This window comes from Mobula hypostoma, chromosome 17 (assembly GCF_963921235.1).
Source record: "Mobula hypostoma chromosome 17, sMobHyp1.1, whole genome shotgun sequence".
In the NCBI taxonomy this organism is placed as follows: domain Eukaryota; kingdom Metazoa; phylum Chordata; class Chondrichthyes; order Myliobatiformes; family Myliobatidae; genus Mobula; species Mobula hypostoma.
Window position 1 is genome coordinate 63,045,072 of NC_086113.1, and position 17,586 is coordinate 63,062,657.

At 38.9% G+C, this 17,586-nt stretch overlaps 1 protein-coding gene across 17 annotated transcripts in view; it reads left to right on the top strand.

Moving 5' to 3' along the window:
* Positions 1–17,586, top strand: part of prpf4bb (pre-mRNA processing factor 4Bb) — an 88,376-nt gene that overhangs the window by 31,518 nt on the left and 39,272 nt on the right. For all 17 annotated transcript variants that reach the window (XR_010020794.1, XR_010020791.1, XR_010020790.1 and 14 more), the window contains exons 3-6: positions 1,421–1,591; positions 6,975–7,136; positions 8,102–8,183; positions 14,558–14,768. Coding sequence is in view for 5 of the 17 variants with exons in the window: in XM_063070019.1 (XP_062926089.1) it covers positions 1,421–1,591; positions 6,975–7,136; positions 8,102–8,183; positions 14,558–14,768 (626 nt within the window). In the remaining 12 variants the exon portion in view is untranslated. The remainder of the gene's footprint in view (positions 1–1,420; positions 1,592–6,974; positions 7,137–8,101; positions 8,184–14,557; positions 14,769–17,586) is intronic.

A 17,586-nucleotide genomic window follows, 5' to 3' on the forward strand; every position in this document is an offset into this window, starting at 1 on the left:
TCAAACGTTCCCCACTCCAGCCCCCCCACGAGCCTCAACAATCAAAACTCTGTTTTGGCTTGTAGGATGAGAGGCAGGTCATCAGGTCACCAAGGAATTCCTTTTGCTCTAAATTAAATAGATTATGTCCTTAAAAATTATGAACACCTAAGATGAAGTTGGAAGTCATTCTTGTAGCTCTATGTTAAGGTTCATTGCCACTGAAGAGGGAAGCCAGAATTGAGCTGTATTCTCTGGATGTAATCTGAGAATCAGCCTTTATGTTCTTTGTTTTGTATTAATCAATTCTGTGTAGTGATCTAGCCTCCATCTCACTCATGAACAATAGAACAAGGGAATTGTATTTAAACCACTAAAGAGGAGGTGGATCTTGATATTGGGGAGCTTTCGTTATAATATGCTTACTCCTTTTAATCATGATCCTTCAGCAATAGCTCCTGAAGTCTTTTACTTTACAAACCTTTTTCGGATTCTCTGCAAATAATTCTGTTTTAAAGCCAGACATTATCATGATAACATTATCTAAAGAAACTGCAAATGCTGGGAGCAGTAGAAAAATGCAGCCCAGGAACTGGCCCTTCAGTCTTTAGTGTCCATGCCAACCATTCCAATCTACCTTAAGCCCATCTGCTTGCATGATAATCGGGCAGTATCTTTTGAAAATAAACCAGTCAGCCCTTCATCAGAACTGGTAAGTGAAGAAAGCAGAAGTTAGTTTTCAGTAGCAAAGAGGGGAAATGGACTGAGCAAATGAGCCTCCAAGAGGTGATGAAATGTGCTAATAGGGCAGTTTGAATCAAATTATGCAACTTTAAACGCAAAATGCTCGAGGAACTCAGCAGGTCAGGCAGAATCTATGGGAATGAATAAACAGTCGATGTTTTGGGCTGAAACCTGGAGAAAACCCACGCATTCCACGGGGAGGGTATACAGACTCCTGCAAACTCTGACTCCTTGAACTGTAATAACATGGCGCCAACTGCTATGCTGCCATGGCGCCCACCATGAGGTGACTTTTGTGCCTTGGTATAACGGTGCAAGCAGCCACGGACAGGTTAGAGTGGGAGTGTTGGGGTAGAAATTAAAACAGCTTTAAAGCAGAATAAACACAAGAAATCTAGGGAAATCCCATGATTAGGCTGGGTTAAACGGATACTGGAAGGCACCAGTCAAAGGGCCAGAAGGGCCTATTCTGCTCTGTATCTCAATAAATAAATCTGTTGCAGCCTGCAGCACTCAATATTTAATCCTTCAACTCTAAAACTCACTCCAGCTTTCTGCTTGCATCAGAACTGGCCATTTCTGCAAACCAGACGATTCCAGGCTAATTTTGGAAATGTATGGCAAGATAATTATTGAAATTGTGTTTGAATACTGTTATTCGAAATATGTTACTGAAGTATGTGTTTGTGAACTTTAGAACACGGTCTCGTGATGAACCAGCAAGTAGGCTAGAACGATCCAGAGATGTCAGCACATCTCGAAGGTCTCCAGCAAGACGAAGAGCCAGCAGGTCCCCTATTCGAAGGCGATCACGTTCACTCCTCAGGCGAAGTCGTTCTCCAAGGAGGAGAAGCCGATCTAGGAGGAGGTAAACATTTTGCATCTTGTCTGAAAATGGTTAGCTGTTTTAGATTATTTTCTTCTTTTGCCCATTAGGCTGCTATCTTTTAGGGCGGCAATGAAGGTCCTCCATCTCTGTCGGCAGTCACAGCTTTCTTCATGGTGTCAGTAGCTCCCTCTCGGTTTACTGTCAGTCATGGAGGATTAGTGGGCCACTCTTAGTCTGGCCTCTACCCTTTGACTTGTTTGGCATTTGTGACCCTACCAAAAGCCAAAGCAGAAAGCCCGGACTCCAGCAAACATAGCCGGTGGCTGCTGCCCCTCCCCCCTCCCCCCTCCCCCCTCCCCCCACATTTCCTCTGCACTGATAGCTTAAAAAATTTTAGCTGTCTTCTTTTTGACAATATCAGTCTTGGATTGTTTAGAAATTGAATCTGAGAACACCTTTTTTACAAAGTGTATTGCTTTCTTTGTATATGAGGCTTCAAATGGAAGTTAAGATATTTGCATCTCAACTGGAGTATCTGTGGCATAGTCTTTAACCCTAGATTAAATGTTTGGTAAAAATTCCCTGGTTGATGAAACATATTTTCTGTATGCACTTAAAGTTACCAGTACCTTGACTACTTCTGCCATGCGGGGCATTAATTCATTATGTGCTTGGTCTTGAAGTTCAAACATACAAGAACACACTTGAATGGAAAGGCCTTTCAAGTGTACCCTGCCATTCGATATGATCATAGCTGATGTATTGATCACATTTCTTCTTTTGGGGTATTTCAGCATAGCCCTTCAATTCCTCAATCTTTGAAACAGTTATCAATCTCCACCCTAAATATATCTAATGATCTGCCCTCCACCTTTAGGGTAGCGGATTTCCGAGAGTTACTATTCTCTGAAAGAAGAGATTTCTACGCACCTAATTTTAAATAACTGGCCCCTTGTAACCATGTTCTTTTTGTTTGTGGAGCAGAAAACAGTTTGCTGGAAGAACTCAATGGGTCAAGCACTATCTGTAAGAGGAAAGGAATAGTCGACGTTTGGGGTCAAAACTTGTTTCAGGGCTGATACAGGGTTTTGATCTAACCGTTGACAATTCCTTTCCTTGCACAGATGCTGCTTGATCTGCTGAGTTGTTTCAGCTGATAAGTTGTTGCTTCAGATTCCACCATATGCAGTCTCTAGTCTTCTTGTTTCTGTTAGCAGGAGAGTCACAAACATCTTAAGATTTTATCTGTTTGATTAAAGTTACTTTCATTCTTCTAAACTCCTAGGGACACAGACCCAAACTGTTAGTTTATCTTGATAGGACAATCCTCATCCCAGGAATTAGCTTGGTAAAACACCTTTGGCCTCCCTTCAAAGTTCAAAGTAAGTTTATGATCATAGTACATATATGTTCCCATATACAGTACAACCCTGCGATTCATTTTCCAAGACATTCACAGTAAATACAAAGAAACAATAAAATCAATGAAAGGCAGCATTCAACAAGATGGACCCACAACCAATATGCAAAAGATGATAAGCTGCACAAATACAAAAGAAAAATAATAAATAAATACATATTTAAGCAATAAATATCAAGAATATAGGAAGAAGAGTCCTTGAAAGTGAGTCCATGGGTTGTTCAGTGTTGAGTGGAGTTACCGCCTTTGGTTCAAGAGCCTGATCGTTTAGTGGTAATAACTATTCCTGCTGGTGTGGATCCTGAAGCTTCTGTACCTCCTTCCTGATGGGCAGCAGTGAGAACAGAGCATGGCCTGGATGATGGGGGTTCCTTGATGATGCCTGCTGCTTTCCTGCAACAGCACTCCACAGGGATGCGCTCAATGGTGGGGAGGGCTTTTCCCCATGATGGACTGGGCTGTATCCAATATTTTTTTATAGGTTTTTCAGTTCAAGGGCATTCGTGTTTCCACACCAGGCCGAGATGCTACCAGTCAATATACACTCCACCACACATCTATTGAAGTTTTTCAAAGTTCTCAAAGTAAATGCAAACCTCTAAGAAAGTAGAGGCATGTTGGACCCATAACAAATCCTCTTAGCTAATAACACTGATGAATTTAAAGTTGCTGACCCTCTCCCCCTCTGATCCCCCGATGAGAACTGACTTGTTTGATGTATTAACTCTCTGTCCTTGTTCTCAAGAGGCCTCACTGCCAACTTCTCCCTGATTATGTAACTATATGTCCTCTTAATTTCATTTTTGCATGCAAGTTTCTATTGAAATCAATTTTCTCCCTTGTGATCTTTTTAGACTTCCACTGCCAGATCCTAAAAGCTTCCCAATCTTCAGCCCTAGCACCAGCCCTTACCATATAATATTCCCCAGTTTCAGTTTAACATTATCCTTGACCTACTTTTATTAACCACAGAACTGAACCAATTTCCCCCTGGGATCAATAAAGTATGACTATGACTCTTTGTTCCTCTTTCTAATGGAATCCCTTTTACCAATTAGAATAAAATCCTGCTGAGTTTTATGGAACAGCAGTCTGAATATATATCTCTGTTCATCTACTGGCGTGTCTCTTAGCTTACTTTCCCACTCCACCTGAGATGTTATATCTGCCCTTATTTCTCTTGAAGAAACTGAATTTAGTCTTATGTTCACCCTCAAATTACATCTGGAATTCTGTTGTGTTCACTTCCACCTAAGGACCTTCAATCACAAGATCTCTTACCACACATGATGGGTATAAAATGTAAAGCAAATAAGCCCCTTTACTTTTAAAAAGTCCTCTTTGGAGAAATCTTCAGGCTGAGGAGATGCAACCAAAGAGATGGGGGAAGGGAGACACAAGTTTTTATTCCATTCATGAGGAGGTGATGAGAAAGATTGACAGATCTAAGTGGTTTCTTAACATAGGGTGCAACCACTCCCAGCAATGGCCCTGCCAGCCACGGGTCCCATACCTCAGTGCCTTACAGCCCCAGCCAGCTCAACATCAACTCTTAAGCGTATCCTCGGCACGTAGGTGCCTCACTCCACACTGAGCCATTCAGTAATGAGATTCTTTTAATCCTTTCATGGCTTTTAGAGTGCTTGCAGAATTCCGATCCCTCAACTACAAACCCCATTTCCAGAAAAGTTGGGATATTTGCCAAAATGCAATAAAAACAAAAATCTGTGATATGTTAAATCACGTGAACGTTTATTTAACTGACAAAAGTACAAAGAAAAGATTTTCAATAGTTTTACTGACCAACTTAATTGTATTTTGTAAACATACACAAATTTAGAATTTGATGGCTGCAACACACTCAACAAAAGTTGGGACAGAAAAAATAAGATTGAAAAGTGCACAGAATATTCAAGTAACAGCAGTTTGGAAGACACCACATTAAGCAGGCTAATTGGTAGCAGGTGAGGTATCATGACTGGGTATAAAAGTAACTTCCATCAAAGGCTCAGTCTTTGCAAACAAGGATGGGTCGTGGCTCACCCCTTTGTGCCAAAATTCGTGAGAGAATTGTTAGCTCAAAAGGAACATTTCTCAACGCAAGATTGCAGAGAATTTAGGTCTTTCAACATCTACAGTACATAATATTGTGAAAAGATTCAGAGAATTCAGAGACATCTCAGTGCGTAAAGGGCAAGGTCGGAAACCACTGTTGAATGCGCATGATCTTCGAGCCCTCAGGCGGCACTGCCTAAGAAACCGTCATGCTACCGTGACAATTATAGCCACCTGGGCTCGGGAGTACTTCAGAAAACCATTGTCACTCAACACAGTCCGTCACTGCATCCAGAAATGCAACTTGAAACTGTATTACGCAAGGAGGAAGCCATACATCAACTCTATGCAGAAACACCGGCGAGTTCTCTGGACCCGAGCTCATCTCAGATGGACCGAAAGGCTATGGAACCGTGTGCTGTGGTCAGATGATTCCACATTTCAGCTAGTTTTTGGAAAAAAACGGGCGTCAAGTTCTCCATGCCAAAGATGAAAACGACCATCCAGATTGTTATCAGCGAAAGGTTTTAAAAGCCAGCATCTGTGATGGTATGGGGTGCATCAGTGCCCATGGCATGGATGAGTTGCATGTATGTGAAGGTACCATTGACTCTGAGGCGTATATTAGGATTTTAGAGAAACATATGTTGCCATCAAGGCGACATCTCTTCCCGGGACGGCCATGCTTATTCCAGCAGGACAATGCCAGACCACATTCTGCACGGGCTACAGCAGCATGGCTTTGTAGACCCAGAGTGGGTGTGCTTGACTGGCCTGCTGCCAGTCCAGATCTATCTCCTATTGAAAATGTATGGCACATCATGAAGAGGAGAATCAGACAACGGAGACCACGGACTGTCGAGCAGCTGAAGTCAAGAATGGACAAAGTTTCCAGTTGCAAATCTACTACAATTAGTATCCTCAGTTCCAAAACGATTAAAAAGTGTTATTAAAAGGAAAGGTGATGTAACACAATGGTAAACATGCCTCTGTCCCAACTTTTGTTGAGTGTGTTGCAGCCATCAAATTCTAAATTTGTGTATGTTTACAAAATACAATTAAGTTGGTCTGTAAAACTATTGAAAATCTTTTCTTTGTACTTTTGTCAGTTAAATAAAGGTTCACGTGAATTAACATATCACAGATTTTTGTTTTTATTGCATTTTGGCAAATATCCCAACTTTTCTGGAAATGGGGTTTGTATATTCCTGGTACATCAGCAGGGAGGGCGGCAATGTCACTAATAGATCTCAATGTTATCCTTTATTACTGCGGTATTCATTTCTCGGCATTTCTTGCTTGAATGATCTGATCTGTCTGTGATGTACCATTGTAGTATACTTTCCAGTTCACCATATTAGGGAAAATTCAAGAAACAAAATTAATGGTGGAAGGCCATGTCCTCCAGAGGAAATGAAAAACAGATACACTTCATCAAACCTAACATGTTAACACTTTTTCTCTTTCCATAGATGCTGCCTCATCTGAATGTTTCAAACATACAATTTTAATTTAATTGTGCAAAGTGTAAATTGATAACAGCCAGAAAGATCAGAAGGCTAATTCAAATTAATAGCCTCTGTTCTGCTCATCTTGGGATTTTAATTTTGATTGGAAAATCTTTCTAAAAGCTGCATTTGTTTAATTAGAACATTCTTAGCATGGAGATTTACTTAATTGTTTCTGTGTATGTTCTCTTAAGACTTCAAACTACAGGGTGGGTGGTTCATAAGAGTTTAAATCCTGCAGACCTTTGTTTTACTGACTCACCCAAAACTTAATACACAGCATTCTTTATTTGCCTCACTGAGTGAAAGCCTATCTTAACATTACTCCTAAATTCATTTGGTGCCTCAGAAAAAAATAACACCATACTTCATTCATTTTTTTCAGTGGCTTCCAGAGAGAAAGTTGGTTCACACTATTTATCCCACTCTTCTCTCCCAGGTCTTTGGATAGAGACTGGAATAGGAGAAGCAGATCTCGAAGAAGGCGATCTAGGTCACGAGGTCGGCGTAGACGTAGAAGTGGAAGTAGAGACAAAGAAGATAAATTTAAAGGAAGTCTTTCAGAAGGCATGAAAGTTGAACAGGAATCTTCTGATGAAAAGTAAGAAGCTGTTTAAAAGTTTCAATGATAAGGAAAAGGACTATGTATTTAAGAGATCAGTTTAATCTATTAGTAAGTTGAAATACCAGATGTGTCAACAGGGAGCTACATTCAGAGTAATAGTCATTTTAGGAAAGGTCACCGCCTGCTGGATACAAAGCTTATACTTGTAAATGTATTACCATGAACTTTTCCCATTTGATTTTTCCTAATTTCATCACTTGAAGAAGGGAGAAATTGGAAATAATTTGGTCTTCAGTTTTAAACAAAAAAGCAACTGTGCTCATGCACTATATAGGTTAATGTGTGTGAAGTAGCAAAATGTGATAATTATTTGTTTGGAAAATTAGCATAAACATTGATGCAAAAGTGAATTTTCCATAGTTATCAACCACTTTTGAAGGCAGTGGGAACTAAAATTGTCAAGATCTGGCATCAACCTCAAAAGGTGGGGCTGGGGGTGGGGGGTGGTTTGTGAGGTTGTTGCCAGAGCTAGACTATTTTAACTAGTTAATTGGGTTTTGATTTTCATTGAAACAGAGATCAAGAGAAGATTTAGTAAAGATGTAAAGATGTATTGTTATAAAATTATTAGAGCTAGACATGGTAAATAGGTATGACATACATGGCCTAATGGAGAGGTCAATATCTAGGCGTTATAGATCTCAAGTTAATAAACTCAAGAATTAAAGAATAATTGAAGGAAGATTTATTCACAGGTGGAGAATAATAGGAGTCTGTAACTTACTGCCTGTAAGAGAATTTCAGGCAAAATGTTTCCAGGTGTTTATTGTGAGATGAGATTGTTATGATACACATGGGAAAATGTTTCCAGTTTTAGAGAAACGATCATCAGGATTGCCACCAATAAGTCAATAGTAGATTTCAAAACAATTCATTTACCCAATTTTAAGGCCAATTCATTCTGTGATATCTGATAAATGTTTGTACATTTTTGACTCTAGTCTGGAAGATTTTGATGTTGAAGAAGAAGATGAAGAAGCTGTTATTGAACAAAGGCGCAAAGAGAGACAGGCAATTGTTCAGGTATGGTTTTGGGTTTTAAATTCAAATGTGAAATAAATGCTTCAATTATCTGATGAATATTGGCTAGCAATGGTAAATGATGTTCATAAAAGTAAGTTACTTAAAACAACACCCATGTTTTAGTAATGTAGCATCTTCTAGTGTAGAAGCTGAACTCATAATCACACCAAGCACCTCTGAGCCCCTTCAAATGAGTTCCTGAAAAATCAACATACAATGGATTTTTCTCTTTTCCTGTGCAATATTTTATTCATTGAATTACTCTACATGGGGCACAAGGAAGGAATGCTAGTATGTTCCATCCTGTTATTGTGCTCTATGGGTGTGGGTGAATTGGTATGTGGGGAAGGAATTGTTAAACACTAATTGAATGCCACATTCAGTGAATGGCCTCCTCCTATGCTACAATAGGCCATTCAGTCCATCAGGTTTATGTCTGTTTCATCTACATATACCGAGTATGAGTTTCATTGGTTTCAGCATAAATAAATTTCTTCTTTTGATAGCTGTGGAAACCACTGGAAACAAATTCTGACCCTAAACCCTTTCAAAATTTTAAACTGTATCAGGTCAATGATTATCCAATATGTTGAGATTACTTGCCTGTGCATTCCTGATTTGTTCCATTTTCTCAAAACTGTTGATATCATTGGAAGATTTTCCTGCATTTTCTCAGTGTTACAGCGTCCTTCCTGTGAAATGTAGATTAGAACTCCATATGATAGGGTTCCGGTGACGTCATTATCCAGAATGGCAGCTTAAATCAATAGCTCCTCCAAAAAAACACATATATTGCCCTGTTAATCCATCAAATATAAGATCCTTTGAAAATATCTGAATTGATCAGGGGGGCAAGAATGGGGAAAAAGAATGAAGATGATAAAAAGCATCACTGCAGAGCCTATGGACGAGAGAGGTGCAACGCGTGGCTGTCCTACCCGAACGCACGCTAGTGAGGCTGATGATGGGCCTCGTTCAGGCGAAGCGGCAAATATGATAAAAATTCTGGAAGAGATATGGAGATACTCCAAGAAGATATAAAACAGCAACTCAATGATATCAAGTCAGAGCTCGCCAACGTCAATCAAAAAATAGCGGTGGCAGAGACTAGGATTGAGAAAGTGGAAGATCACGTGCAAAACGTGGAATGGATGCTAGGTAAGACGATAAAAATATTAAATCAACAAGAAAGTAAACTGCTTGACCAGGAGGGAAGATCACGACGGAAAAATATCAGGATATACAGTGTTCCCGAAGGAGCGAAAGGTTTGTCTATGGTGGAATTTGTAGGAAAGTTGCTGCGGGGCGTGCTAGAGATTCCCTCCACTATGGAGCTTGAAATTGAGAGGGCGCATCGTGCACTCGTCCTGAGGCCCACTGGAGACAGAAAAGATAAGCCACACTGAATAGTAATTAGATTCCTTCGATACAATTCCAAGGCGGAGATTCTGTGAAGGGCCTGGGGTAAGAAGAGGGTGTTTTTGGATGGCAAATTAATATATTTCAATCAAGATTAACCCCCCCCCACCCAGTTGTCCTGCAGAAACGTAAAGAATACTCTGCAGTAAAGCGAATATTAAAGCAAGGAAAGATTAGATTCCAAACTCCGTACCCTGCTAAACTGTGGGTGTTTTATGAAGATGGAATGCAACTGTATCAGACAGTGGAAGAGGCGACTACAGACCTGAGGAACAGAGGGCTGCCCATCAGCATGATCAAACCAAGGGAAAGCCTGATTGAGCAATTATCCCGATCTGCTTGGGAAATAGTAAGAGAGCCGAGAAAGCAGGGGATGGGAGGAGGGCGAGAGAATATCAGGAAGAGACTGTGAGTTTTCCGAAGACAGCCCTCATCCCCTCCAGAAGAGCCATAAGGTTTGGCTAACTTTAAAAGTGTTGATAAGATAAACGGAAGCAAAAATAGACGGTGCTATACCTATTTCAAGAAATACTTATTATGATGTGGATTTTATATTACTCATTTTTTAAATTCATTCATTCACTCCTTTTTCCCCACCTAAATGAGAATATATATATATATATGGAAGGAATACACAGGGAAATCTTTTCTGTGTAATGGACATAGACTTGTTCATTTAATTTTATGGGTACTGTAATGGGGGCCCCCAACCCACAGGGAAAAGGGGCTATCCCCCATGGCTAGACGTATTCTCTAGCTCAACCCAGGGTCATCTACTAGAGACCTCAGCCTTGGAATCACACCTTTTGTTGCCTTTTTTATTATTTATGTTTCTTGCTTCTTATTTGTTCAGGGACTAGATCGATTAAGTTTCATTCTGCTAATTTCAGTGATATATTGACAGATAAATACACATGGCTAAGGACAAAGTAAAATTCATTTCTTTTAATGTCAATGGGCTGTTCAATCAAATGCAGTAAAATTCTATCCAAAATGAAAAAAGAACAAGCCCATGTAGAATATTTACAGAAAACTCAAAAGTGATAATGAGCATGGAAAACTAAAGAGAATGGGCTTCACTAATTTGTTTTTCTCCTCATATAAATCAGGACATAGGAGAGGAGTTGCTATTCTTATCTCAAGCAAGCTAAATTTTGAAAAAGTATTCGAAATGGGAGATAAAGAGGGCGGATATATTCTGGTAAGGGGGGACTATAGATGGAAGTTCAGTTACTCTATTGAATATATATGCACGCCCAGGAAGTGATATTAGTTTCTTTCAGAAAATTACTAATATTATAGTAACGGAAACATAAGGTCTCCTGATATGTGGGGGGGAGACTTAAATTTACAATTACAGCCAAAGTTAGACTCTTCCAATAGAAAAACCTATGAAACAAAATCCTTACATAAGAGAGTTAATACACTTTTTGAGGATGTTGGTCTAATCCTCATGGAGGGACCTTTTCCCCGACAGAAGGCATTACACTCATTATTCTGCCCCCCCCCCATTCTGTATATACAAGAATAGACTATTTCATAACATTTGGAAAAGGCAAAGACAAAATAAACACACGTGGAATTGGGACAATAGATGTAAGTGACCATGCACCTATACATTTATCTGTTTATTTTGACCTACAACCAAAGAATACTATTTGGAAGCTAAATTCAAGTCTACTCAATGACCCCTACTTTAAGGAACAAATTAAAGAAATTGGTCTTTACTGAGAATTCAATGATAGTGGAGAGGTTTCACCTCCCATTCTATGGGATACTCTGAAGGCTGTCTTAAGAGGGAAAATTATAGCGATATCTTCATTTAAGAAAAAAAAGGAATAAAACATTAGAGTAATTACAAAATAAGCTGAAGGAACTGGGAAAAACGAAGTCAAATTCAAGAAGCTTTTGAAGTGTTTTACAAAACTCTATATTCCAAAGTTCCAGGGGGAAGCATAACCCAAATTGACACTTTCCTGAATTCCCTAGAGTTACCCAATTTAAGCGAAGAACAAAATAGAATGGTGACTGCTGACAGTACTGAAGTTGAACTAAAAGCTGCTTAATTAAGGCTTAAATTAAGCAAGTCACCAGGTTCAGATGGGTATACGGCAGAGTGGTACAAAGAATTTAAAAATGAGTTGATTCCTGTCTTACTCCCGGCACTGAACTGGGCTCTAAAAAAGGCACAAATGCCACCCAACTGGAAGGAAGCGATAATCTCAGCTATACTGAAAGAAGGCAAGGATAAAATGGAATGTGGGTCATTTAGACCAATGTCCGTTCTTAATGTAGATTATAGATTATTTACCTCCATCATGACCAAACGATTAGAAGTGTTTCTACCCATACTGATAGATAAGGATCAGGCAGGTTTTATACAACAACGCCAAACATAAGACAATATACGAAGGACACTTCACATTATGGATCATATTCAAAAAAATAAAATCGAAGCAATAGTGATAAGCGTGGACATTGAAAAGGCATTTGATTCAGTTAATTGGAATTTTCTTTACAGAGTTTTACATAGATTTGGTTTCCATGACACAATTATTAAAACTATATAGGCACTATATGACAACCCTACTGCTAGGATTAAAATCAATGGATATTTACTAAATAGTTTTACCCTAGAAAGGGGCACGAGACAGGGTTGTGCATGGTCACTGCCACTCTTCGCATTATATCTGGAACCATTAGCTCAATACATCAGACAAAATGAAGATATCAGAGGATTTACTATTAAAGGGACAGAGCATAAATTGCCTCGGATTGCCGCGGATGACATTTTGATCTATCTAGGACAACCAACAGACTCTTTACCTAAATTGATGCAATCTTTTAAACAATATGGCCAATTATCAGGATACAAGATCAACATAGATAAAACCCAATTACTTTCATACAACTATAGCGCACCAAGAGAAATTGAAAGTAGATATCCTTGGGCATGGCAAACAGAGTCCGTCAAATATTTGGGTATCATTATGCCAAAAGATTTGTCAAAATTATCAGAATGCAATTATCAAATTATCAGCCTATATATAAAAAAAATTAAGATAGATATAACAAGATGGAACCTAGTTCTTTTTTTTAGTCTCAGTTCAAGGATTGAATCTATTAAAGCGAATATATTGCCCAGACTATTATATCTCTTTTAGACCATTATATCTCTTTCAGACCCTACCAATAGAGATTAATCAGAATAATTCAATGAATGGAACAAAATGTTATCAAGATATATATATGGCAAGGTAAAAGGCCTAGAGTTCGTCTCAAAACTTTGCAGTTAGCCAAGGGAAATGGGGAATGGAGCCTACCTTCTCTTAGAGATTATTATTTTGCAGCACAGTTGAGAGCCGTGATATGTTGGTGCAACCCATCATATGACGCTCAATGGAAAAGCATTGTAGGAGAGGATACTTTCCATCCCCATACAGGCAATTTTGGCTGATAACCTACAAAGGTACATAAATACTATTGATAATCCATGGGTGAAATGGACTCTGAAAATATGGAAAACTATTATAAAAGAATATAAACTAGAGGGAGATATTGCAATTCTTAAATGGTGTTATATGACTCTGATTTTACGCCGAATAAACTGGATGCTAGATTTAAGGACTGGACAGCTAAAGGAATAACAGTTCTTTGCAATATAATGAAAGAAGGAACACTGTTCAGTTTTGAAATGCTTAAAGAGAAACACCTATTAGAAAAACAAGACTTTTATCGGTATCTACAAATGCGACAGTATGTTAATAGGAGGGTTAAAAATGTAACCAAGGCAAGTACATGTTTGATAGAACTATTTAGAAAAGCATATAATTCAGACAACGGTAGTAGAATCATTTCATGAGTGTATAAGGGTTTGTCAAATCTTAAAACACATTCGACTTCATACATTAAAACAAAATGGGAGAAAGAAGGAAGGATAATTATATCTGAGGAAGAATGGACAATAATATGGTATCAATGGAAGTGTACCAGTTCACAGAAATGGAGGGAGTTTGGATGGAAAAACTTGATAAGATATTTTATTACACCCTCTCAGAAATCCCATTATGATAGTAACCCCACTGCTTGCTGGAGAAATTGTGAAAATCAAAATGCAAGCCATTATCATATCTTCTGGGATTGCCCCGTTATCAAAGACTACTGGAGTGGGATACACAATGCCCTACAAGACATTTTTAAATGTGAAATACCCTTAGAAAGTAAGACCATATATTTTGGGTATATACCTCAAGAATGGTTGAAAAGAGATAATCAGTGAATGTACTGCTGGTGGCTGGTAAAAAGACCCTTACCAGGAAATGGTTATCACATGAGAGCCCAACTTTAAAAGCATGGATGGAAATTACAAGGGATATTTACAAAATGGAGAAGATAGCAGCATCTGTTAATCATAAGTTGGAACAATTTGATTCATACTGGGAAAAATGGTTGCGCTACATAACACCTCATAGGCTTGATTTTTGATTCTCACAAATCAATAAATATGTCTCACTCCCTACTTGTACATAGCTTTCTCCTTTTGCTTGTTCTTTCTTTCCTCTTTTCTATAGGTGTATATCTCAGATAAATATTACGTAGAGATTTGTGGCAAATATGATTATATGGTATATATGTACAATATCTGAAATACATCTTATGGAAATATTTGTTTGATGATGAACTTCAATAAAAAAAATAAATTACAAAAAAAAAGAACTCTATATGATATCCATTTATGTACTCGTGTCTCCATATCAATAGTCTAACCCTTTGGATGTTAGTTGGAGTAATGCAAGTTGAAACAATTTTTGTGTAGAGTTGAGACCCTGAACAATTTTATATTATGCATTAGTATATTAGTGATAATGAAAAATCTTGACCAGGAACCAAGCATGAATATTATTTTTTTTTAAAAAGTGTATTGAACTGAAAATAACTCTTCATCTGTATTGCAGAAATATAGAAACCCAAATGAGGACAGCAACATGTCTGGATTGTCTGAACCAAATAGTCCTCAGAGTAGTACACGGAGCCGCTCCCCCTCTCCTGATGATATTCTTGAGCGAGCTGCTGCAGATGTCAAGGAGTATGAAAGGGAGAATATTGATACCTTTGAGGCTTCTGTCAATGCCAAACGAAACCTCATGTCACTCGAGCAGAAAGAAGGTGTGATTCTACAATTGAATTATTATAGTATCAATTACCTTTGTACGTTTGAATATTTCCTCTTTTAGTTTGATCTTCCAGTTCTATTTTTTAGTTTGTATTTAATGTTGCCTGCACTATCCATCTCTCAAATTAAATTTTCATTTGTCAAATTATATTTTGACATCTAACTCTTCATTATGAAAATACGTTGGCTATTTGCACTGATTGCAAAGGGACAGAATGTGCTTTAGGACCTCACCTGAATGACATTACACCACAGCTGAGACCGTGAGGGAATGTTATTACAGGCTGAGGTAACTGCCAGCTCAAATCCTCTCAAAGTTGTATATTACTTTAAACAATAGTGAATAGAAAGCTATTGAGAGTGGAACCTTAGATAATTGTCTGCTCCCTAGTCTAGGAATATTGAGATGAAAATTCTAGTCCTCTTTTCTATTACCCAACCCTAGCTGAGGCCAGTAACTACAGATTTAGGATCAAAAATGGTACCAACAAATTATTTTTGGTTATTGTGAATCAGTTAACGTTGTTTTCCCTACGCCTCATCCATGTCCTTGTCACTTTTAGACGTGACTACCCCAACCATCTTCTGGTAGCCTTCCATTTAACACCATCCAAAACATTTGTCTCACTTCATCCTTGTTTGTCCATTGTCCCTCTACTTGCTGACTTATTCTGGTTTTTAATCTGCTGAATTTAAAATCTCATCTCATGTTCAGATCTCTCTGTGGTATCCCTTTCTCTGAGATATCTCCTAAGAAGATCAGAGATCCTGAAGAATTAAAGTGTATTTATAGCATAGAAGGAGCTCACTTTGTTTAGTGACAGTGAAAAAAGCTTTCTGGTAGCATAGCATACAATAGCAGTTTTTTAAAATTTCAAAATATACTTTATTTAAAAATAAATATGTACAATAAACCATTCAATAACTTCCCATCCTTTACATACGTTTCCATTATAGTCAGTACATATGCGATGAGGTGGAGGATAAATGCGTGGCTGAGGGATCGGAGCAGGGGGCAGGGATTCAAGTTTTTGGATCATTGGGACCTCTTTTGGCACAGGCATGACCTGTACAAAAAGGACGGGTTACACTTGAATCCTAGGGGGACCAATATCCTGGCAGGGAGATTAGCGAGGGCTACTGAGCTGACTTTAAACTAGAATGGTTAGGGGGTGGGAATCAAATTAAAGAGGCTAGGCGAGAGGAGGTTAGTTCACAACAGGGGGATGGGAACGAGTGCAGAGAGACAGAGGGGTGTAAAGTGAGGGTAGAAGCAAAAAGTACTAAGGAGAAAAGTAAAAGTGGCAGGCCGACAAATCCAGGGCAAGCATTAAAAAAGGCCACTTTTCAACATAATTGTATAAGGGCTAAGAGAGTTGTAAAAGAGCGCCTGAAGGCTTTGTGTGTCAATGCAAGGAGCATTCGTAATAAGGTGGATGAATTGAAAGTGCAGATTGTTATTAATGATTATGATATAGTTGGGATCACAGAGACATGGCTCCAGGGTGACCAAGGATGGGAGCTGAAAGTTCAGGGATATTCAATATTCAGGAGGGATAGACATGAAAGAAAAGGAGGTGGGGTGGCGTTGCTGGTTAAAGAGGAGATTAACGCAATAGAAAGGAAGGACATAAGCCGGGAAGATGTGGAATCGATATGGGTAGAGCTGCGTAACACTAAGGGGCAGAAAACGCTGGTGGGAGTTGTGTACAGGCCACCTAACAGTAGTAGTGAGGACGGAGATGGTATTAAACAGGAAATTAGAAATGTGTGCAATAAAGGAACAGCAGTTATAATGGGTGACTTCAATCTACATGTAGATTGGGTAAACCAAATTGGTAAAGGTGATGAGGAAGAGGATTTCTTGGAATGTATGCGGGATGGTTTTTTGAACCAACATGTCGAGGAACCAACCAGAGAGCAGGCTATTCTGGACTGGGTTTTGACCAATGAGGAAGGGTTAATTAGCAATCTTGTCGTGAGAGGCCCCTTGGGTAAGAGTGACCATAATATGGTGGAATTCTTCATTAAGATGGAGAGTGACATAGTTAATTCAGAAACAAAGGTTCTGAACTTAAAGAGGGGTAACTTTGAAGGCATGAGACGTGAATTAGCTAAGATAGACTGGCAAATGACACTTAAAGGATTGACAGTGGTTATGCAATGGCAAGCATTTAAAGGTTGCATGGATGAACTACAACAATTGTTCATCCCAGTTTGGCAAAAGAATAAATCAAGGAAGGTAGTGCACCCGTGGCTGACAAGAGAAATTAGGGATAGTATCAATTCCAAAGAAGAAGCATACAAATTAGCCAGAAAAAGTGGCTCACCTGAGGACTGGGAGAATTTCAGAGTTCAGCAGAGGAGGACAAAGGGCTTAATTAGGAGGGGGAAAAAAGATTATGAGAGAAAACTGGCAGGGAACATAAAAACTGACTGTAAAAGCTTTTATAGATATGTAAAAAGGAAAAGACTGGTAAAGACAAATGTAGGTCCCCTACAGACAGAAACAGGTGAATTGATTATGGGGAGCAAGGACATGGCGGACCAATTGAATAATTACTTTGGTTCTGTCTTCACTAAGGAGGACATAAATAATCTTCCAGAAATAGTAGGGGACAGGGGGTCCAGTGAGATGGAGGAACTGAACGAAATACATGTTAGTAGGGAAGTGGTGTTAGGTAAATTGAAGGGATTGAAGGCAGATAAATCCCCAGGACCAGATGGTCTGCATCCCAGAGTGCTTAAGGAAGTAGCCCAAGAAATAGTGGATGCATTAGTGATAATTTTTCAAAACTCGTTAGATTCTGG